A 24,332-nucleotide genomic window follows, 5' to 3' on the forward strand; every position below is an offset into this window, starting at 1 on the left:
CTAATGGTTCTGTATACAAGTGAGTTATAAACGTTAAAAATAAAACGGTGGGCAAATGTATTCCCTCAGATGAAAACAAAAAGAAAATAGAGGTCATGATTTCAATATCAGACAAGTTAAATTCTGGGCCAAAAAAAATTAAATGAGATTTTATAATGCTAAGAGTGCAATTTACAATGAAGATGTTGTAATTCATAAGGAAGGCATTACAACTCACACTGAAGACGGAGCAGTTAGAAATATCAAAGCACTAACATTCAAAAACAAAATAATAGGAAATACAAGGTGAAATAGGTTGGCACACATTAGAAATCAGTCTTTAACTTACTAACCTTTCTCAGTCCATAACAGTCGAAGTGGACAAACACTAAGACAACATAAGAACTAAATAACAATAAATTTGGTCCAAATACATATATGTCAAAAAGTCTGTACAAAGATACAGAGTGCTTCTTTAAGTATAACAAAACTGACCATATATTAGACAACAAAATCTAAGCATAGTCTCAAAAGAAGAAATAGTTCAGAAAACAGTCTAATCACAAAGCAGTAAAGTTAAAATGAATAACATAACCAGAAAATAATAGCTCCAAACAACTGGATATTTTTAAATGCTCTATTTAAATTCTTAGGACAGAAGGAACTCCAAATCAATGCTGCAAAATATCTAGAAAATAACAGTATTAAAATATTACATATCAAAACCTATGAGATAGGGCTTCCCTGGTGGTGCAGCGGTTGAGAGTCCGCCTGCTGATGCAGGGGACATGGGTTCGTGCCCTGGTCTAGGAAGATGCCACATGCCGCGGAGCAGCTGGGCACGTGAGCCCTGGCCACTGAGCCTGCACGTCCAGAGCCTGTGCTCCGCAATGGGAGAGGCCACAACAGTGAGAGGTCTGCATACCGCAAAAAAAAAAAAAAAAAACAAGCAAACAAAAACCCCCAAAAAACCTATGAGATAAAGCTAAAATAGTGCTCAAAGGAAAAAGCCAAACCTAAAATAATTATGTTACTAAACAAAAGTAAAAGAAAGTACATAGGGACTTCCCTGGGGATGCTGTGGTTAAGAATCCACCTGCCAGACTTCCTTGGTGGCGCAGTGGTTAGGAATCCGCCTGCCAATTCAGGGGACATGGGTTGAGCCCTGGTCCAGGAAGATCTCACAGCTGCGGAGCAATTAAGCCGGTGAGCCACAACTACTGAGCCCATGTTCTGCAACTACTGAGCCTGTGTGCTGCAACTACTGAAGCCCATGAGCCTAGAGCCTGTGCTCCTCAAGAGAAGCCACCATGATGAGAAGCCTGCGCATCACAATGAAGAGTAGCCCCCGCTCGTCGCAACTAGAGAAAGCCCGTGCACAGCAACGAAGACCCAACGTAGCCAAAAAAAAAAAAAAAATCAGAAAAAAAAAGAAAGTAAATACATCAAACATCTATTTTTTGGTCAATTTTTTGGGTCACTGATATAACCCAACTTCCTAGATCTGAGTCAGACACATAGGAGGCACTCAATAAATATGTGTTGAATAAATGAGTAAGAGAATAAACTTAAGAAAGGAAAAGGAGTTAAAAAAATAAAGGCAGGGCTTCCCGGGTGGCACAGTGGTTGAGAATCCGCCTGCCAATGCAGGGGACATGGGTTTGATCCCTGGTCCAGGAAGACCCCACATGCCGCGGAGCAACTAAGCCCGTGCACCACAACTACTGAGCCTGCACTCTAGAGCCCGTGAGCCACAACTACTGAGCCTGCATGCCACAACTACTGAGGCCCTATGCCTGGAGCCCATGCTCCGCAACAAGAGAAGCCACCACAAAGAAAGCCTGCGCACTGCAACAAATAGTAGCCCATGCTCACTGCAACTAGAGAAAGGCTGCACGCAGGAACAAGGACCCCATGCAGCCAAAAATAAATAAATAAATTTATTTTAAAATAAATAAATAAATAAAGGTAGAAATTAATATGTGAGAAAAAAAAGAAATAATAATAATACCAATAAATACATCCAAGAGCTTTTTCCTTGAAAAAAATTAAACAAATTAGGTAACCTATTCACAAAGAAATGGTAGAAAACACAACTACACAAACAAAAATGCAGTAAAACAGAAATAATCACAGACACAAAGGAAACTCAATGAATCTACAAACCCACTTTGTTCAACCCTAAGCAAGTAAATTTAAAGATCTAGAAGAAATTGATAACTTTCTAGGAAAATATAATTTATCAAAACTTACCTCAGAGAAGATAGAAAACCTAAGCTGACCAATTATAGGCAAAAAAGAAGAAAAATTTCAAAGATTTACTCCTGCAAAACACTCGGCCCAGATGCCTTCAAAGAGAAATTAATTCTGTGTAATCTTCAAGAGGAAATAATTTCAATGCTATATAAACTATTTCAGACCTTAGGAAAAAAAGTAGGGGCAGAGGAAACCTTCCAGATTCCTTTTATGAAGCACAAATAACGTTGATACCAACAACTGGCAAAGACTCAACAAAAAAGAAAAGTGCAAACCAATCTCACTTCCAACTCCTGATGCAGAAATCCTTAATAAAATAGAAAATAAAATCCTGCAACACATTAAAGAAAATAATAGACTATGAGTAAGTGGGGTGTATTCTAGGAATTCAAGAATGGTTCAATATTAGGATATGGATAATATGATCACTTCTACAGATGATGGAAAGCATTGGATAATATGCAACAACCATTCTTCATCAAAAGTTTAATGAAATAAGAAAATACAGATATTCCTTAGCATGATAGAATATCTCATTCTTAATCCAAAGCCAGCATCATGTTTAACCGAGAAACAATAGATGCATTCTCATTAAAGTCAAGAGCTTTTAACATGTTCTTGAGGAATAAGCCAACATAATTAGATAAGAGAAAAAAATTAGAAAGACATTTTTAGATAATATCATTCTAAACCTGGAAAATTTAAGAGAAGCTCCCAAAAGGAATACAACATTAAGATAGTTAAATTTAAAACAGTCAGGTCCAAATATAACACACAGAAACCAATAGCTTTCACATATATAAACAACCACCAGTCAAGAGATATGGAGGAGGGCTTCCCTGGTGGCACAGTGGTTGAGAGTCTGCCTGTCGATGCAGGGGACACGGATTCGTGCCCCGGTCAGGGAGGATCCCACGTGCCGTGTAGCGGCTGGGCCCATGAGCCATGGCCGCTGAGCCTGCGCATCTGGAGCCTGTGCTCCGCAACGGGAGAGGCCACAACAGTGAGAGGCCCGCGTACCGCAAAAAAAAAAAAAAAAAAAGAGAGAGAGATATGGAGGAAAAGACTGCATTTACAATAGCAACAAAAAAAGTAAGAATGAATTTAATTTTAAAAATATATATGATTTATATGAAAAAATATTTACAACATTCCCGAAGGCCACAAAATTTAAGACCAGAATAAATGGCAAGGCAAACAGTGTTCTTTTCTAGGAATTCTCAATACCATAAAGATATAATTCTCCCTAAATTAATCTATAAGTGTAATGTAATCCCAATGAACATACATATATTTATATATAAATTTATATATATATATAAATACTTAAATAGACAAACAGATGCTAAGGTAATTTATATGGAAAAATAAGAGACAATAACAGGAAAATTCTACAAACAGAATTAAGTATGAGGAGCTAGCCTATCAAATATTAAAATATGTTTAAAAGCGCAAAACTTAAAGACAGCGTGACCCTGGAACATGAATATATAGAAATATCTATGGTATAGGCTAGCAAGTCTAGAAATAGCACCAATACATATAACATTTACTACAATAAATAGAAGGCACCTCAAATCTGTGAAGAAAAAATGGAATAGTTAACATATGTATGGGGATAAGGAGAGCTGTTGGGGAAAAAATGAAGCCATACTTTACATCTTACACAAGGATGAATTCCAAATTGGATAAAAGTTCAAAAGTACAAAATCAAAGCATAAAGTTTGTAGGATAAGCCATGGGAAAATTATTTTGTAACCGGAGTGGGAAAGACTTCTAAAAACAATGATACAAAATCCAGAAGCCATAAAAACAAGGACTGATAAATTCAACTACACAAATATATTTTCTGTATGGCAAAAACAAAGCAACACAATGAGAAAATATTTGTAACTCTTATTACAGATAAATGGTTAATATTCCTAAACAATAAAGAGCTCTTAAAAATCAATGAGATAGCCTCATCCACCAGAGGGCAGACAGCAGAAGCAAGAAGAACTACGATCCTGCAGCCTGTGGAACAAAAACCACATTCACAGAAAGATAGACAAGATGAAAAGGTAGAGGGCTATGTACCAGATGAAGGAACAAGATAAAACCCCAGAAAAATGGCTAAATGAAGTGGAGATAGGCAACCTTCCAGAAAAACAATTCAGAATAATGATAGTGAAGATGATCCAGGACCTCAGAAAAACAATGGAGGCAAAGATCGAGAAGATACAAGAAATGTTTAACAAAGACCTAGAAGAATTAAAGAACAAACAAACAGAGATTAACAATCCAATAAGCAAAATGAAAACTACACTAGAAGGAATCAATAGCAGAATAACTGAGGAAGAAGAACGGATAAGTGACCTGGAAGACAGAATGGTGGAATTCACTGCTGCAGAACAGAATAAAGAAAAAAGAATGAAAAGAAATGAAGACAGCCTAAGAGACCTCTGGGACAACATTAAACGCGACAACATTCGCATTATAGGGGTCCCAGAAGGAGAAGAGAGAGAGAATGGACCCGAGAAAATATGTGAAGAGATTATAGTCGAAAACTTCCCTAATATGGGAAAGGAAATAGCCACCTAAATCCAGGAAGTGCAGCGAGTCCCATACAGGATAAACCCAAGGAGAAACACGCCAAGACACATAGTAATCAAATTGACAAAAATTAAAGACAAAGAAAAATTATTGAAAGCAACAAGGGAAAAACAACGTAGAAGGGAACTTCCATAAGGTTAAGAGCTGATTTCTCAGCAGAAACTCTACAAGTCAGAAGGGAGTGGCATGATATACTTAAAGTGATGAAAGAGAAGAAACTACAACCAAGATTACTCTACCTGGCAAGCATCTCATTCAGATTTGATGGAGAAATCAAAAGCTTTACAGATAAGCAAAAGCTAAGAGAATTCAGCACCACCAAACCAGCTCTACAACAAATGCTAAAGGAACTTCTCTAAGTGAGAAACACAAGAGAAGAAAAGGACCTACAAAAACAAAACCAGAACAATTAAGAAAATGGTCATAGGAACATACATATCGATAATTACCTTAAATGTGAATGGATTAATGCTCCAACCAAGAGACACAGGCTTGCTGAATGGATACAAAAACAAGACCCATCTATATGCTGTCTACAAGAGACCCACTTCAGGCCTAGGGACACATACAGGCTGAAAGCGAGGGGATGGAAAAAGATATTCCACGCGAATGGAAATCAAAAGAAAGCTGGAGTCACAATACTCATATCAGATAAAATAGACTTTAAAATAAAGAATGTTCAAGAGACAAGGAAGGACACTACATAATGATCAAGGGATCAATCAAGAAAAAGATATAACAATTATAAATATATATACACCCAACATAGGAGCACCTCAACACATAAGGCAACTGCTAACAGGTGTAAAGAGGAAATCAACAGTAACACAATAATAGTGGGGGACTTTAACACCTCACACCAATGGACAGATCATTGAGCACTTCACTACATAAGACAACTGCTAACAGCTGTAAAAGAGGAAATCGAAAGTAACACAGTAATAGTGGCGGACTTTAACACCTCACTTACACCAATAGACAGATCATCCAAAATGAAAATAAATAAGGAAACACAAGCTTTAAATGACACAATAGACCAGATAGATTTAATTGATATTTTTAGGACATTCCATCCAAAAACAGCAGATTACACTTTCTTCTCAAGTGCGCACGGAACATTCTCCAGGATAGATCACATCTTGAGTCACAAATCAAGCCTCAGTAAATTTAAGAAAATTGAAATTGTATCAAGCATCTTTTCTGACCACAATGCTATGAGATTAGAAATCAATTACAGGGAAAAAAGTGTAAAAAACACAAACACATGGAGGCTAAACAATACGTTACTAAATAACCAAGAGATCACAGAAGAAATCGAAGAGGAAATAAAAAAATACCTAGAGACAAATGACAATGAAAACACGACCATCCAAAACCTACACGATGTAGCAAAAGCAGTTCTAAGAGGGAAGTTTATAGCAATACAATCCTACCTCAAGAAACAACAAACATCTCAAATAAACAATCTAACCTTACACGTAAAAGAACTAGAGAAAGAAGAAAAAACAAAACCCAAAGTTAGTAGAAGGAAAGAAATCATAAAGATGAGAGCAGAAATAAATGAAATAGAAACAAAGAAAACAATATCAAAGATCAATAGAAGTAACAGCTGGTTCTTTGAGAAGATACACAAAATTGATAAACCATTAGCCAGACTCATCAAGAAAAAGAGGGAGAGGACTCAAATCATTAAAACTAGAAATGAAAAAGGAGACGTCACAACAGACATTGCAGAAATACAAAGCATCCTAAAAGACTACTATAAGCAACTCTGTGGCAATAAAATGGACAACCTGGAAGAAATGGGCAAATCCTTAGAAAGGTATAACCTTCCAAGACTGAACCAGGAAGAAATAGGAAATACGAACAGACCAATTACAAGGCATGAAATTGAAACTGTGATTAGAAATCTTCCAACAAACAAAAGTCCAGGACCAGATATCTTCACAGGTGAATTCTATCAAACATTTAGAGAAGAGCTAACACCCATCCTTCTCAAAATCTTCCAAACAATTGCAGAGGAAGGAACACTCCCAAACTCATTCTATGAGGCCACCATCACCCTGGTACCAAAACCAGACAAAGATACTACAAAGAAGGAAAATTACAGACCAATATCACTCATGAATATAGATGCAAAAATCCTTAACAAAATACTAGTAAACCAAATCCAACAACACATTAAAAGGATCATGCACCATGATCAAGTGGGATTTATCCCAGGGATGCAAGGATTCTTCAATATACATAAACCAATCAATGTGATACACCATAATAACAAACTGAAGAATAAAAACCGTATGATCATCTCAATAGATGCAGACAAAACTTTTGACAAAATTCAACACCCATTTATCATAAAAACTCTCCAGAAAGTGTGCATAGAAGGAAACTACCTCAACATAATAAAGGCCATATATGACAAACCCACAGCAAATGTCATTCTCAATGGTGAAAAACTGAAAGCATTTCCTCTAAGATCAGTAACAGGACAAGGATGGCCACTCTCACCACTATTATTCAACATAGTTTTGGAAGTCCTAGCCACGGCAACCAGAGAAGAAAAAGAAATAAAAGGAATACAAATTGGAAAAGAAGAAGAAAACTGTCACTGTTTGCAGATGACATGATACTATACATAGAGAATCCTAAAGATGCCACCAGAAAACTACTACAGCTAATCAATGAATTTGGTAAAGTTGCAGGATACAAAATTAATGCACAGAAACCTCTTGCATTCCTATACACTAATGATGAAAAATCTGAAAGAGAAATTAAGGAAACACTCCCATTTACCATTGTAACAAAAAGAATAAAATACCTAGGAATAAACCTACCTAGGGAGACAAAAGGCCTTTATGCAGAAAACTATAAGACAGTGACGAAAGAAATTAAAGATGATACAAACAGATGGAGAGATATGCCATGTTCTTGGATTGGAAGAAGCAATACTGTGAAAATGACTATACTACCAAAGCAATCTACAGATTCAGTGTAATCCTTATCAAATTACCAATGGCATTTTTTACAGAACTAGAACAAAAAATGTTAAAATTTGTATGGAGACACAAAAGACCCCAAATAGCCAAAGCAGTCTTGAAGGAAGAAAATGGAGCTGGAGGAATCGGGCTCCCGGACTTCAGACTATACTACAAAGCTACCATAATCAAGACAGTATGGTACTGACACAAAACCAGAAATATAGATCAATGGAACAGGATAGAAAGCCCAGAGATAAACCCACGCACCTATGGTCAACTAATCTATGACAAAGGTGGCAAGGATATATAATGGAGAAAAGACAGTCTCTTCAGTAAGTGGTGCTGGGAGAACTGGACAGCTACATGTAAAAGAATGAAATTAGAACACTCCCTAACACCATACACAAAAATAAACTCAAAATGGATTAGAGACCTAAATGTAAGACTGGACACTATAAAATTCTGAGAGGAAAACATAGGAAGAACAACACTCTTTGACATAAGTGACAGAAAGATCTTTTTTGATCCACCTCCTAGAGTAATGGAAATAAAAACAAAAATAAATAAATGGAACCTAATGAAACTTAAAAGTTTTTGCACAGCTAAGGAAACTACAAACAAGACAAAAAAACAACCCTCATAATGGGAGAAAATATTTGCACACGAATCAATGGACAATGTATTAGACTCCAAAATATATAAACAGCTCATGCAGCTCAATATTAAAAAAACAAACAACCCAATCCAAAAATGGGGAGAAGACCTAAACAGACATTTCTCCAAAGAAGACATACAGATGGCCAAGAAGCACATGAAAAGCTGCTCAACATCACTAATTATTAGAGAAATGCAAATCAAAACCACAATGAGGTATCACCTCACACCAGTTAGAATGGGCATCATCAGGAAATCTACAAACAACAAATGCTGGAGAGGGTGTGGAGAAAAGGGAACCCTCTTGCACTGTTGGTGGGAATGTAAATTGATACGGCTACTATGGAGAAGAGTATGGAGGTTCCTTAAAAAACTAAAAATACAATTACCATATGACCCAGCAATCCCACTTCTGGGCCTATACCCAGAGAAAACCACAATTCAAAAAGACATATGTACACCAATGTTTATTGCAGCACTGTTTACAATAGCCAGGTCATGGAAGCAACCTAAATGCCCATCGACAGACGAATGGATAAAGAAGTTGTGGTACATATATACAATGGAATGTTACTCAGTCATAAAATGGAACAAAATTGGGTCATTTGTAGAGACGTGGATGGATCTAGAGACTGTCATACAGAGTGAAGTAAGTCAGAAAGAGAAAAACAAATATTGTATATTAACGCATATATGTGGAACGTAGAAAAATGGACTGATGAATTGGGAGATTGGGATTGACATATATACAATAATATGTATAAAATGGATAACTAATAAGAACCTGGTGTATAAAAAAATAAATAAAATAAAATTCAATTTAAAAATATCAATGAGAAAAACATCAACTACCAAACAGAAAAATAGTCAAAGGATAAGAACAGAGAGTTCATGGGAAAGAAATAGAAATCACTCTTAAAGACATGAAGAGATACTCAACTCCATTCGTAATAAGATAAATGCAAATTAAAACTTCACTGAGACAAGTTTAAGTCACAGACCCTTTGAACCAGGAATTCAGCCCTTTAGGAATTTATCCTGCACACATACTCTATGTAGTAGGATGAAGGGTTGTTCCCCCCATGATATGTCCACCTGGAACCCGTGAAGTTGACCTTATTTGATAAAAGGGCCTTTGTGGATATGATTAAATTAAGGATCTTGAGATGAAACCTTGGATTAACTGGGTGGACCTTAAATCCAGTGACAAGTGTCCTTACGGGAGACAGCAAGACACAGAGTGGGAATCATTGTGAAGATGGGAGGCAGAGACTGGAGTGATGCAGCTACAAGCCAAGGAACGCCAAGCATAGACGGCACCCATCAGAAGCTGTGAGAGAGGCACAGATCAGATCCTCCCTCAAAGTCTCTGCAAAGAACCAACCCTGACAACACCTTGATTTTAGACTTGTGGCCTCCAGAACTGTGAGGGAATATGTTTGTTGTTTTCAGCCACCCAGTTTGTGGTACTTGGTTATTGAAGCCCTAGGAAACTAACAAACTGCACCATGTAAAAGAATGTACTAGGGCTTCCCTGGTGGCGCAGTGGTTGAGAGTCCGCCTGCCAATGCAGGGGACACGGGTTCGTGCCCCAGTCCGGGAAGATCCCACATGCCGTGGAGCAGCTGGGCCCGTGAGCCATGGCCGCTGAGCCTGTGCGTCTGGAGCCTGTGCTCCGCAACAGGAGAGGCCCACATACCGCAAAAAAAAAAAAAAAAAAAAAAAAAAACTAAAAACATCATTCATCACAGCACTGTAATAGGACAAGATTGGAAACATCAAGACAACTAATCAAACTCAATACAGAGGAACAATATGCAGATGTGAAAAAGAAAAAAAAAACTCTTTATAGACTGATATAAAATGCTCTCTGTAGCAGTCCCAACAGGAAACAGATGCCACTCAAAACACTAGAGTTTGTTTATAAGGGACAAGTCATAAAGGTGTGGGTAGGCATAGGAGAACCCATAAAGGTGACTGCTGCAACTGGGGGTTAGGGTCAGCAGGCTCTCATCCACCTCATGACCAAAGGACAACCTGGAGGGAAAGAGGCGGCCTGGAAGGCAGCAGAGCCCAGTGGAGGTACGTGGCCAGCTGGGGGTGACCTCATAGGGAAGGAGGTAGTGAGGCAATCTCCTGACTTCACCCTCCTCCCTCCCTTTGATGTCCCTTCTGACCCCCTCCCCACCACCGGCTGATCGGGGCTGGAAGCCAGAGAGAAAGGGAGCCCAGTAAGGAGTTCCATGCAGTCCACCCGCCCCACCTACCCCTTACAGGGCAGAAGGCAGCATGGAACACAGCAGAGCCTGCATCTGAAGGGGCACAGAAGCTGCCCAACACAATCTCCAAGACTTGTTTTTTTGAAACAAGGTACAGAACAGCATATGTAGTATGTCATCATTTGAGTAAGAAAAAGTATATGTTGTGCACTGGTTACATGTGCATAGCAGATCCGGACAGGGCCCTAAGAAAATGACTGTATTTGATGCTCTGGGGAGAGGACCTGGGTATCTGGGGAAGAAGATTAGGAGGGAGACTTTTCACTGTGTAACATATCATCCTTTTTGAATTCTGAATGATACAAGAGGTTCAAAATGTTAAATTTTATTTATACTGGAAATATTAAATTTTATTTATATTCAAAAAGATAAATAAAATTTAATATTTTAGAGTCCAATATTAATGGTCTTTACAAGAGAGGCCCCCAGACAGTGCATGGTTCTATTCAATAAATGAGAAGCAGGAACGATACCTGCTGAGGACCAACCATGAGGGGATATGGGAAGAAGCGTGCCCACCTGTCAGGTAATGCCTGCAGCACAGTGGGCATCAGCACTCCGGAGATAGCTTTGTAGAGGATGGAGTCACACACGCCGACGATGTTCACCACCGTGGAGGAGCCCAGCACGGGCAGCATGTGGGGCGGCATTCCTTGCCAAAAGTGCAGAAGGAAACTTTGAACCTGTATCAACCCACAGAGAGAAGAACCGTTGAGGTTACACAAGGCCCTCCCAGCGGAGCCTTGGGACTCAGCCAAGGCCAGCCCAGTCCACAGCGCTATTCTCTTCTCCCCTTGCAGCAGCAGAGGCCGTCCCAGCCTGGGTGGCTTACGAGGCCCCGGAAGGTCCTCCTGTCCCAAGTCTTCACCCTGCCCGTGTGGGTGCACGCCCCCTGCTGGAGAAGCACTTGGCCTGGCAGCCTGGGGTCTCTCCTGCCCTGGGAGAGAGCTGTAGCCCCTTAACCCACCTGCCCCTTCATGCTTACCGCGGTCTGGGTAAGAAGTTTAAGAAAGGGAAGGTGGGATGTTGCTTCTAAAAAGCTCAGAGCACTACAACTATTCTTTGGGCCTGTTGGTGCCTCGGGGACCCCAGGGTGTTCTGGAAAGGAAGGGAACATTGTGTGAGTTGCTGGTAAGAGGACTGTGTCTAAGAGGAAGAAGAGCAGGTGTCACAGACAGAGTCTCCTGATACAATCTTGTGCGCCCCCAAAATGGATAAAGTGCAAAGGCCTCTTCGTGGCCAAATTCGACCATTTTCTCAAAGAGCCCTTGGTGCAGCCTTGGCTGGCTAGCGTCATTATGGGACGCTAGACGGTGCCATCTGGACAGTAAGGTACGAGGACACCCAAGCCCAACCACTAGCACAGGACAGAAATCTAGCGGGCACTCAAAATGGAGTTATTGTTATTAATATGAGGATAGCAGGCCCCCTATCCCTGTATCTTCCAGGGTCTGAGTTGGAGGTCAGGGAGAGAGCAGGTGGGGGGTGGGACAAGACAAGGGAAGTGAAGGGACACGGTAGAAGATGGTTATCTGGTACACATAACAACACTAAAGATACCTAGACTTCAGCTAACATTGAGGAGTGACTCATCTTAAAGTTAGGAAACAAATAATTGAAGTTTTGTGAATTCTTACAAGCTCAACGTGGTTCCTGTACTATGTATCTTTCTTTCCTCCACAGATGGGCACTCCTGAACCCCTGTGTACAGCACTGCCCACATCTCTGGTTCCCCAAATCAATCCTGACCCAAGGCAAGAGGTCATTTAGTACCCAAGTCTAACACTTTGGAGGTGGTATTATTAATGGTGTCAGCGTTATGTATTTATTGAGTGCTACTATACGCCAGGAACTTAGCACAGGTTCTCTCAGTTAATACTACAGCTTAGGATCACTGCTCCCATTTTGTAGAGACATTAACTTATTTGTCCAAAGCCAGACAGCAAGTCAGGGAATGGACGAACTTGTCTTTTCACAAATCAGTCTAGTGGCTAGTTTGCTCTTCACATGGGCTTCGACCCCATTCCTGAGACCTATGCCTCTTCTTGGACTGCTGCCCACATCCCAGCTTTCTGCCCCAGCCTGGGGACCTGCAGTTGTCCTTCAAGCCCCTCTTAGGAGTAGGGTCTTACTTTCCTTTGACCAGGCTACCTCTGACCCCAGCTTGGTGACCTGAGCTCAGCCTCGGATGGACAGAATTCCCTGATCCCCACGGCCAGGCTGGAATTCCCAGTGTAAACACTGAATGGGAGGCTTGCGGGGTGAGGAATGAGGAGAAAAGCATGCCCTCTGACTTCCTAGAGGGAAAATGGTAATTTCCAAAAACAGGATCAAAGTGGTAAATGAGGTCAGGTTTGTTAAATTATGAAACTCAAAGTCACAGTTCTGTTAATTCCACGAGAGTGAAAATATTGCAAAGTTTACAACGAGATTAAAATTAAAACCAACAAAAAAAAATCCAAATGAGTGAAGACTGCCTTCCAGGGTTCTAATCCTGTCACCACTACCAACTAGGGGTATAATATCTCTAAGCCTCAGTTTCTTTACCTGTGAAATAGGAATAAAAGTAGTATTTACTAGATTTTGGTAAAGATTCCTAAAAAGTACTTATTACAGTGGTTGGCACATAGTAAATGCTCAATAAAGGTTAGCTGCTATTATTATTACTACTATTATTATTATTACTTGTATCATGGAGGCACTACAACTATGAGGCCCAAGAAATCAGTGCACTGCCCTAAGACATTTGAGATCCCCTTGCCTACGTTTCTGAGCGTCACCCAGCCAGGATCCCCATGGTGGCTCTGCTCACCTGTCAAGGTTCCTGTTCTTATTGGGACACCTGGTGGCTGACTGCTGGCCGCCTTGGGCCTGGAGGTGGCCACATCTCTTAGACAAGGTGCTTACCCTCCAGACAACCCTCTGCTGTCTCCGGATCCCACCTCATCCCTGGGCACTGGCCTCTGGCCAGGTCCTGGAACTCCCTGCCTGTCCTTCCAAATCTGAATAAGCATTGCCCAGTTGATTCCTAGTATTTGGTAGATTCTGAATTCATCTGCCTTTCTAAGCTCTCCTTGCATGTAGCCCTACTCTTTTTTTTTTTTTTATGAGCAATTTCCAGCAGAAATTCTGGAAAACATTAGCTGCTGTGTACATTAAAACAAATCTGTAGAAAGTCACTCTCATTAGCAGCCATCTGTCTTTTTCAAGTCTGTTCAAGTGACACAGGGAGCCCTGATCAGTCCTGGTACCAGGGCAGCCTTTGTAGAGGGCATATTATCCAGTTTTGACCTCCCTTCCTACTCTGCATTTAAGAGCATTTAATGTCCAGTGGACTAGTTCCTCAGAGTGAGAAGAAAAAAAAAGGAGGGAGAACAGTGTAAAGCTCAAGGGCTGATACTTGCAAGTCAGGGGTGAAATGGACAGACACAGTGTTCATATCAGAAGGCCGAGCCAACAGGACCTCCTGACAGACTAGATATGAAGCGTGAGGGGAAAAGAAGAACCGAGGTTTGTGGTTTGAGCAATTGTGTGTGGTAGTGGCAATCTAAGACTTGGGAAGAACAAATCTGGGAGCGAAAATTAGAGCTCTGATTAGACCACTGTAAGTTAGACGGCAAGTCATTTGAATCTGGAGCTCGGACTAAACAAATATATAAATATGAGAGTTACCAGCCTTTACAAAATGGAGATGGTGTCTGCCTATTAGTAGGATGAAATAAGATAACTTGTAAGATGCCTGGCATGATGAAGGCATTTAAGAAATGGAAACATAATTAGACAGAAGGGAAAAGTTCTCCTTACTCCTTGCAAGCATAAATGGTGAACGAATCAGGGGTAAATGATTGAAAATGATTATTTAAACCAAGTTTCCTGGATTATCTACTTTAGTCCCTTGAACTCCCAGCCCTTTTTCTCTCTGTTCAATGAAGTATCAGGAGATGATTTCCTTAAGAATACCTAAGTAAGTTTTCTATTTCTTTTCCATGCCTATGTTTAGTTCATTCCTAATATATTGGCACCTTGTGGAAACATATCTGATGACTTCCAGTCCTGGGTACTTAATTGCTACAGTGTTAAAAGGAACTTGACAAAACAATACCTACCAAAATACCTACCACTTATTAGGCTCTGAGTTTGAAATCAGACACTTTATCTATACAATTTCCATGTAATCATCACAATTTTACTATGAGGTACATATAGTTATTATCTCCATTTTACAGAAAAAGAAATTGAGGCTCAGAGAGGTTAAGTACCTTGCTCAAGGTCACACGCTAGTAAGTGGTGAATTTGGGACTCAGACACAGGACTATCTGATTTTACATCTCTCTGTGCAATGTAGTTTGGAGAAGGCTTTGCAGCAAGTCCCCTACATGCAGACTTGGACTCTTTGTGCTTGCCTGACAATGCTATAAGTCTGTGGCGGTTTTCCATCCATCCATCCATCCACCCATCCACCCATCCACCCATCCATCCATCTGCTCACCCACCCAAGAAACATTTACTGAGAGCCTGAGAGTATAATTGACCTGGATACAGTAGTAAGCAAGACAAACCAGGTCCCTGCCCTCAAGGGCTTCCATGGTGGTGGTAGGAGACAAACAATGAACAAGCAAACAATAAGATAATTTAAGATTGTAATACTAGTATACATTGTGACCTCAATGGATATTAAAGATCTTGAAGACCTGAAACAAACTACACCATCAAAGTGTACCAGATGCATCCACCATTTATTTACCAATGACTTTTCTCTGCTGTAGGAGAAAGCCATGCCCATCAGAGGTAAAATACCCCCCTTCAGTCTTTTGTGTTTGGGTAGAATGAACAACATCTCGATCAGCCATCTCAAAAACAGCCACCAAATACCCCTGCCCAGGGGTAGAAAGAATACTGGACCAGCAGTGTTAGGTGACGAAGATCTAACCAACTGTGTGACCTCTCTTAACTCTCTGGTTGATGTATCTGATGAGAGCAAGCATTTGTATGGCCTTTTACCAGGCACTGTCTCATCTCCTCCTTCCAGTAATCCTGTGAACTGGATAGGCAGGGATGATATTTTTATCTTCATTTCTAGGATGAGGAATTGAGCCACGTCTTGAATCCAAGCCTAAGCTCCAAGTCTAGCACTTTTCCCGCAGGAGCACTCAAGCCCTCACAAGGTTTCTGGACCATATATTCTGCATCCTAATTGCTGGTGTGCGTGCTTTTTTTCCCCTCAAGACTGTGTCCTGTCACCCCATTTCTGGGGGCTAGAGCAGCATATGGCACCATTAGATACCCAACAAGTGTGGGAATGAATGAATGGAATTCAGTGAAGTGAGATGATGATCAAGTTTTGAGATGTATAAAGCTAGATATGAACATAAGGGAGGACTGTCACCAGTTTTGTTGTTAGTACTTTTGTGGCAGAGAGGGACAGCTATCCACTAGAGCTCCTCTTCTCTAGTAGTATAAGCTGCTGCCCAGTGAGGGGCCACACTTCCCAGCTCCCCTTACCTCAAGGGGGGGCTGTGAGACCAGCTCTTGTCAATAGACTATGGGCAAAAGTGATGCATTTTATTTCTGGGCTGACAAGGTTAAGAAAGGGGATGTCTTCCCTGTAATCCTTTTCCCCATCCATCAGCTGAACAGAAGACCCCAAGGCTCTAGGGCAGGGTGTGGCCACAAGGTGGAAGAAGCCTGGGTCCCTGAACCACCCCCAGAAACCAGCCTTCCAACCAAGGGCATCCACATTGGATTGTGACACGTATTGTCTCACTGTGTTAAGACTTGGGGCTTATCTGTTACAGAAGCCAGTGTTGTCTTAACCAATCATGAGTCATGGTTTGCCCAGATCTCAGTGCACTGTCTTTGATACGTGAGACATAGCCAAACTACAATACGAGAGAAAGCAGTGAGTTTTCTTTCTTTAAAAAGAAAATAATTCCACTTAAATGGTCACTCAAGGAATTTGGGAAATTTAAGAATCTAGTGGATGAAAGTCAAGAGCAGGAAGAATAGTCCTTCTCTGCCAACATGCTGCCACCTCTTCTGGAGCCATGTCTAAGAACCAAGCGATAGCTCACATATGGTGGTACCACTGCTACACTGGGCTCCTGAGGGAACAGTAAACAAGCTGCACAAGTCCCGGCAAGTGCTCAACAAGCATTCACTGCCTTACCTCATCCTCTTCCCCTCCATCTCCAACAGCATATGCCCCCCTAAAACACACAAAAAGGGAATCTCCAGCATCTTTTTCACCAATAACTACTGATTTTTATAGCCCCTGTAGAGCCTGGGTTATCTTCCCTGAAATTGAATGCCCACACTTGATCTCAGGGTGGTGTCTTTGGTTTAGTTTTTTTTTTTTTTTCTGCCTGAAAGGCATTTTCTTTAAACAGAAAGGCCTCAGGTTTATAGGGTGAAATGTGTGGTTTCCTGCCATCCTGTTGGAAGATTCTTTTGGATGGCATTTTAGGCAAGAAGATTTTATTGTCTCTTTGGTTATATAACCAGTGCTTCAATCCTCCCTTATTTCTCCTCCCCATTCCTTAACTGTAATATTTTTAAATAAAAATGAAATGAGGGCTTCCCTGGTGGCGCAGTGGTTGAGAGTCCGCCTGCCAATGCAGGGGACACGGGTTCGTGCCCCGGTCCGGGAAGATCCCACATGCCGCAGAGCGGCTGGGCCCGTGAGCCATGGCCGCTGAGCCTGTGCGTCCGGAGCCTGTGCTCCGCGATGGGAGAGGCCACAGCAGAGAGGCCTGCGTACCGCAAAAAAAAAAAAAAAAAAAAAGAAATGAAATTCTGAGATTGTTTGTATTCAAAGATGGCCCTCCTGGCAGTGTTAGATGGACATGGGGACCAGACCTTGAGAATGGAGGGTAACCAGCTCCAAATGCACTGAAGCTGACGAGCCTCAGGAAAAGGTTACATCCAAAATAAAGAAAAGCTTTCCTTTAGTTTTTCTGAATGTATAATTCTGGGTGTAATGATACTTTGGCAAAACTGTGTTCCCAGGAGGCCAACTGGGCAGGATGCAATTCACTAGACAGAGCAAGTAAAAAGCCACGCCAACTGCTGTTCACACAGAGAATCTGTAAAATGGGGATAGTAACAGTGCCTGCTTCCTAGGATCACTGTGAGGGTTAAATGAGCTAATGTACATCAAGGGCTTCCAGAGGCCTGGCAGCTAGTAGGGAGCTCATGAAATAGAAGTTAGTGTTATCATAATATTTTAATGCAGAGTATTCACAGCTCAACACTGGTTGACCTACCTCATCAAAGTTGGCTCTTATTACAGTGTCCAGTATTCTCTGACAGTGTGTTCTGTACATCATAATAAAGGTAGAAACCTGTGAGGGGTGAGGAGGGATCAACAATAAAGGCATACATTAATACATGTTACTTCTGCCCTTGGAATTTCAATTTCAAGTCATTTATTCTCTGTTGAGGGGATGAAATTCGCCTAATTCCTACTCATCCTGCAAGACCCAGACAAAACTCATTTTTATTAGGTGGGGCCCACTGACTCTCAGCTCCCTCCTCTGTGCTCCCATAGCACCTGAGTGTGTTTCTCCCTCAGAGCACTCACCCTGTGGTACAGAAAGCATGGGTTTCTCTCTCTGCCCCATCTCCACCCCCTGAAACTGTGGACTCTGGGAAAATAAAAATAGCATATTATTCATGCTTGTGTATCCAGCATTTAGTACAGTGCCTGGCACATAGTAGAGGCCTACCGAATTAAATTCTCACCAGCTGAGATACTGAAAAGTTAAAACCCGGCATGTACTCATAAGAAGAGGTGCTTTTGCCCAAATCACAAAAAGACATTTGGAAATTCTCTAGAATCTGCTTAGCAAAAGAACTGCATCTCCAGCTCCATTTAACTAAGAATTTTAAAGCAATGGTACAGGAAGTTTGTCGAGAAAGAAAGCAAATTGGAGAAAAAATAAGGATTTATCTAGTTCTTAGATTTAAAGCATTCTTTTCAGGTACTCTTTTTGTTTTAGAACCTAGATATATGTTTTATATAAACTTAGTTTGCTTGTGCAAGCATCTGTCTCCCTGCTTGACTGTAAGCTTCCTGAGAGCAGGACTCAAGTCTCATTCACCACGGCAACCCAGTGTGATATGTAGAAACTCATCACCTACTGGCACACTGGGCAGCACAAGGTAGGTGCATTAGGATGTGATCACCCAGGGGAAAGTCCCCAGATTTGTGTTTCCAATTGTTTCTTCCCAATACCCTATGGCCCAAACTATCCGATTCACTACACCTATAAAATCTTCTTTGTCTATGGGACTATAATTTCACCACATCCTCTGCAGCACATGGGAGAATAAAGTTTATCCTATATAAAAGCAATCCAGAGGGAGGGGCCCTTGTGAAACGAGACAGTACAACACCATAGATGGGTAGGAAGGTAGGTAAGATAGGTAGGTAGAGAGATAAACTTCTAATTTTAGAATAGTATTGGGTTGTAGTACAGTTTTGAAGATAGTTGAGGCAGTTCCCTTATAGCTCAAACCCAGTTACCTCTACCGTTAACATCTTGCATTAGGATGGAACATTTGTCACAACTAATGCACCAACACGGATACATTGTTATTGTCAACTAAAGTCCATACTTGAATCTGATTTCTATCTTTATATTTTTAAACTCACCATTTTGCAATAAAAGTGTGTGTACGTGTGTGTGTGTGTGTGTGTGTGTGCGCGCTGTGGTGTGTGAGAGAAAAAGAGAGAGAGAGAGAGAGAGAAACCACCCACTCCCAGCAACACTTCAGATGTGGTCACCTTCTCCTCTGGCAGACTGGCCGGCAGATTTAGATCTTTGACATTTGGAAACTCTGGCAGCAATGTTCCAAGTTTGGACCGGGGTGAATATGCCACCGTCTGTTTGCTCACTTCTTTCTTGCCCGTCTCGCTCACCCAGGCGGCTCCTTTCTTGGAATACATCACATCATAATATTGGGAGCTTTCCTTCACCGCGATGCCGTAGTAATGATACCTGGGCCACAAAGGAAGAGAGAGAGACCCACATGCACCCTCATCAGGTGGGGGTTCCTGAGCCGCAGGAGCCCAAGGCCAAAGACAGCTGGACCCATCCTCCCTGAGCTAGAAGAGTTAACTCCTCTGTAAGGCTCAACATGTTGGAAGTCTAGAATTAAACCAAAGCTCCATGTTGCCAGCCATCAATCAGACAGGTAAAAATAACCAAAATTGCCTCCTACAGAAAATGTTAAGTCAAATACTTTGCAAAGCAGAAAGTGGGATAAAAAAATTTCCATTTGTACTTAATCTCTTATATACACGGACCCAAGAAGAAGAGTGTGTTTATGACTGCTAACTGTACCACCAACAAAAATTCACTTGGCCTATGTTTTTCTCAATCAATTAATGGCAGTCTTAAAGAACTGTATCTTAAAAAGGATAAACTCAGTGTCTCAGCTGACACTGAATGTAAGACAAAGACCAGGACCTTTTATTAACTCAGAATGGGCTTAATAACAGCAATGTTTTCAATTAAGACTAATGAGGGATGGAGGCTGCATTTTGTTTGGGTTTTAGCTACAATCTATTGAACACTGGCTATGTGCTGGGCACTTTGGAAAGTGCTTTACCTACATTAATTTGTAAAATAATTCTATGAAATGGGGATTATTATAATCTTTCTACGGACGAGAAAATGGAGGCAAGAAAGCTTAAGTAATTTGTTCAAGGTCACACAGCTGTTTAGGGGAGGAAGCAGGTTTGACCACAGAGACACTGTGCTACGCTAAGAAAACACACTGCATGGTGGTGTTAAAAACTTTAATGTTTGCCAGAGCCACTTATGGAATGTAATAAAAATACAGATTCCAAGGCCCCTTCCCAGACCTAAGGATTCAGAACAGGAAATAGGGGCCAAGAACCAGCACTGAAACGAACACCACAGATAATTCGGATGCACATCCATTTGAGATCAGCAAGCCTGCTGGGTTAGGCCCCTGCCTTACATTCCTGGCTCTATGAGACTGCCATTACCTACTATTGTAACACAGCAGCTAACAAGGTACTAAGTGCTTTACACACACTGCCCGATTTCATCTCACAAAACCCCTGGGAGGCTAGAACTAATTATTATCCCCATATTACAGACCAGCAAACTAAGACCCAGAGAATTTAAGTAACACACCCAAGATCATATAGTGAGTGAGCAGTAGAGGCAGGATTTGAACCTCTAAAAGTGCTTTTAAGCGCTGAGCCAGTGACTGTCCAATTTTACTACTAATAAGAATCACCTACGAAACATATGAAAATACAGACTCCCAGGCCCTGCTTCCCAAGATTCTGATTTAGCAGAGTCAGAGGAGATTTTTACGATCCCATGGCAATACTAATAATGTAAGTAATTCATGGACCTCACTTTCAGAAATGCTGTACAACATATTAACGACTCTTTTCTACTCATGGAGATAGGGTGGTGACAGTCATGAAATAATACAAAAGAGAAAGAAGTCTGAGTTCTGGGAGAGGCTTCCCAGGGAGAGGAGAGCTGAGCACAGGTAACCTTCCCTCTCCCCGCTCCCCCTTCACCCCTGATACCATTCTGTGACACTTCTGCTTAGTGGGCATCTCGCCTGTATCTGACTGCCTCCTGGGTTGAAGCACCCAGACCCTCCGAAGGCAGCCCAGTTCATTTTAGGTTGGTGTAGTGATCAGAAAGTTCTTCTCTGTGTTGAGCTGACCCCTCTTTTCTACGCCTTCTACTTCCCAACTGTCATAACTGCCTTTTCCACTTGGAGGGCACTCCTTTGGTAGCGGGGGGCGGGGGCGGGTTCCATTTGCTCTGGAAGCCCCTCCAGGCGGGATGTCAGTTATGACACGCCTCCCTGACTTTACAAGTCCCCCCTTACACTTCCTTAAGGTCAAGATAGTAATAACATGTTCAGATCAGACGGCTTCTTGATTTTTCAGACTGTATGTTGCTAGAATTGGCAACTGCAGTGAAGCTAGTGCTCTGACCACTTCTCAGTTGTCTATTTTTTTTTCAAGTCTGTAAGGCACGTCAACACACTCTCCATCAACCCCCTGCCCCCCCCCCCAATTTATTCTGTCAAAGTAAATTTGCTGAGGGATTTTCTCTAAAAGGCCAAGTGGCATGTTGGGGACTAGAGCTTCTTATTACCTTTCAATTGGTTGAAGGTGAGACCAACCTTGGAGGATCCTTATGGAGAGGATACAATGAAACTGAATTTTTAAAGAAGATATTGCCCAATTTGCCAACCTCTAGGTTAAAGAAAAAGAAAACAAAAAAAACAAAAGCAGGCTCTTACATGTAGACAGAAGGAAACTTTCTCCAAACTTATGCACGATGGGAAACCATGCTGTTCTATCTTTACTACTTTTACTGCCTGTCTTTACTATCTATCTATCTTTACTATCTATTTGTACACTTTTATCTCAGAAATGGGCAACAATGTATTGGAGCCAGTGACTCTAAAAAGACCATAAGCTGGGGAAAAATAATTCCTTTCCATTCATTCAATAGTCTTCCAACCATCCACTTCTCTGTGGATTGATTTGCCCTTGTGTGCCAACCACTGTGCTCACCAGCAAACAAATAAGGAAGAATCTGGGTTTTCTACTCTATACTCTTAGCAGGGCTGAAAGCTCATTTTTAAACAAATACTGGAATTTTTCATTATGAATGAGATTTGTTCATCAGAGGAGTCACCCTGAAAAATTATTAGAAATTTATTCCAAAATGTCCCTTGCTCAAAAATGTTCTGTAAGTCTCTTTGGAAATTGCCCCCAGAGCTTCTGAGCCACGTGAAAAAACTGAGCCTCGTTTATTTTCAGAACTTTACTACAAAGGGTTTTCCCCAGTTTGATCATCCACTTTCCACTTTCTTTACCTAATTTGGCTCCAAAGTTAAACCCACCCTTGGAGGATGGGAATGTGCTGCCTGGGGATGGCCGGGGGTGGAGTCAGGGGGCAGTATTGGACATGCTGCTTCTGACACACTTTTAGTGACAAGTCTTACAAGTCCTATGTGGTGGTTGTTTTTTAGTAAAAAGTTTCATTATTTTATAAGTCAGTATGTGTTGATCTGCTGCTCAGCATGGTAAAAACGTTTAGAAATGCTGCATAATAAGGCACCCTCTAGTGGAATCACGGTGTACAGTAGTATAATAAAGGTTCTGACAAGTCCTGCATAAAGGAACCTGTTTAGCTCAGTGCTTATCAAACTTACATAGCCAACAGACCTTCTTCATGGAACACCTAGTCACTTCCAACAGTTTTTTGAAACACCCTTCGAGGCAAGTCTCTATAAATCCAGATTTTAGTGAAGCCTGGGCAAAATAAGCAGAGTCCCTTCCCATTGACGCTCAACTAGCAGACAGGCATCTACACAGCCTCTCACTCCTCGGGTCACCTCCTCAGTAAACCCTTCCAGGGCTACCCTTTCTAAACCAGACCAACCTTTTGTTATTCTCTAGGACAACCCTCTTCACAATCTGATGATCTTTTTTTGTCTGTCTTCCCCTGGAGAATACATGTTCCATCCAGGAGGGCGGAAACCTGTTTGCTCGTGTGTCCCCACCACTTAGCACCATTTATCTGACATGCAGAAAATGTGAAGCAAACATTGGTTGGTTGGTTGGTTGACCGAATGGATGAATGGGAAGCAGTACACCCTGGGTACCACAGCATGGCTGGAGCTTTCCACCCCATCTCCCTTGCAGGGATTGGTACAGCGTTGCTTCTCTGGCAGACTGGATACTGTCAGAGTAGAGAGTTTGTTGACCAAAACAATCCAAGTAACCTGGAGATTGGTCAAGAAACCACAAGGCGCTCCTTTTAAAGAATGCCCAAGACTCTTTCACAAAAACAACTAAAGGCAGGGTGGCACCATGTCGGATTCCTTAAAGCAGCTGGCCTTTTGGACGGCCTTTCTCTCAGGGCTCCTGGGAGAGGGGGCCACTCCCGCCAGCCACAGACTTCCCCCCAGGCCTGCGGACTGAGCTCAGGATGAAAGGCCTGGGGTCCGGACCTGACTGGAGGCCCGTGGACATGCACTCTGCAGGTGGAAAGGCTGTCGGTGCTTACTTTGACTGTCCTCGGGTCCCGAGTCTTCTGGTGGTTAACTGAGGAAACTGCTGCCTTATGATCTGTAAGTCAACACAAGAATCAGTTACGCACTGGGAAAAGCTGGGAGCACAGTGATGGAGTTTACAAACAGCAATCTAAAGAATGAAGGAAAACACAGACCCTTGGTTGCGATGACTTATTAGGAGTCCAAGAGGAACCCCGAGAAGACCACTGGTGCTGGGGACGCGGGTGGGGGGAGCACCTGAGTGACGGTGGGGCTCTGGATCTTCAGGGGGGTCTTACTTGGCCACTATGGGCTTCACCCCCTTTCTCACAACGTAGGCAGTGTATGCTTTCATCCAGAACCTGTCACCCCCGTTTAGAGCCCTCCAAAGCCTTCCACTGCACCTGGTACTCACCCCCACCTCAGCCTCTGTAACCCGGTCCCTGCTTACCTCCTGGCCTTCCTCTCCTCCAACTCTCGCCCTTCCTCACTGGATCCCAGCCACACTGGCTTGCTTTTT

At 41.8% G+C, this 24,332-nt stretch overlaps 1 protein-coding gene across 2 annotated transcripts in view; it reads right to left on the minus strand.

The window, feature by feature from the left end:
• Window positions 1–24,332, minus strand: part of RFX4 (regulatory factor X4) — a 170,249-nt gene that overhangs the window by 60,967 nt on the left and 84,950 nt on the right. Inside the window, exons 5-8 of one of the 2 annotated variants that reach the window (XM_060112612.1) lie at window positions 23,827–23,888; window positions 19,527–19,740; window positions 18,004–18,081; window positions 11,261–11,424 (exon numbers count right to left, since the gene is read on the minus strand). In XM_060112612.1, coding sequence (XP_059968595.1) covers window positions 11,261–11,424; window positions 18,004–18,081; window positions 19,527–19,740; window positions 23,827–23,888 — 518 coding nt within the window. Of the gene's footprint in view, window positions 1–11,260; window positions 11,425–18,003; window positions 18,082–19,526; window positions 19,741–21,317; window positions 21,413–23,826; window positions 23,889–24,332 lie in introns of those variants that run through there. The other variant, XM_060112613.1, reaches the window with a different exon arrangement.

This window comes from Mesoplodon densirostris, chromosome 11 (genome assembly GCF_025265405.1).
Source record: "Mesoplodon densirostris isolate mMesDen1 chromosome 11, mMesDen1 primary haplotype, whole genome shotgun sequence".
Taxonomy (NCBI): Eukaryota; Metazoa; Chordata; class Mammalia; order Artiodactyla; family Ziphiidae; genus Mesoplodon; species Mesoplodon densirostris.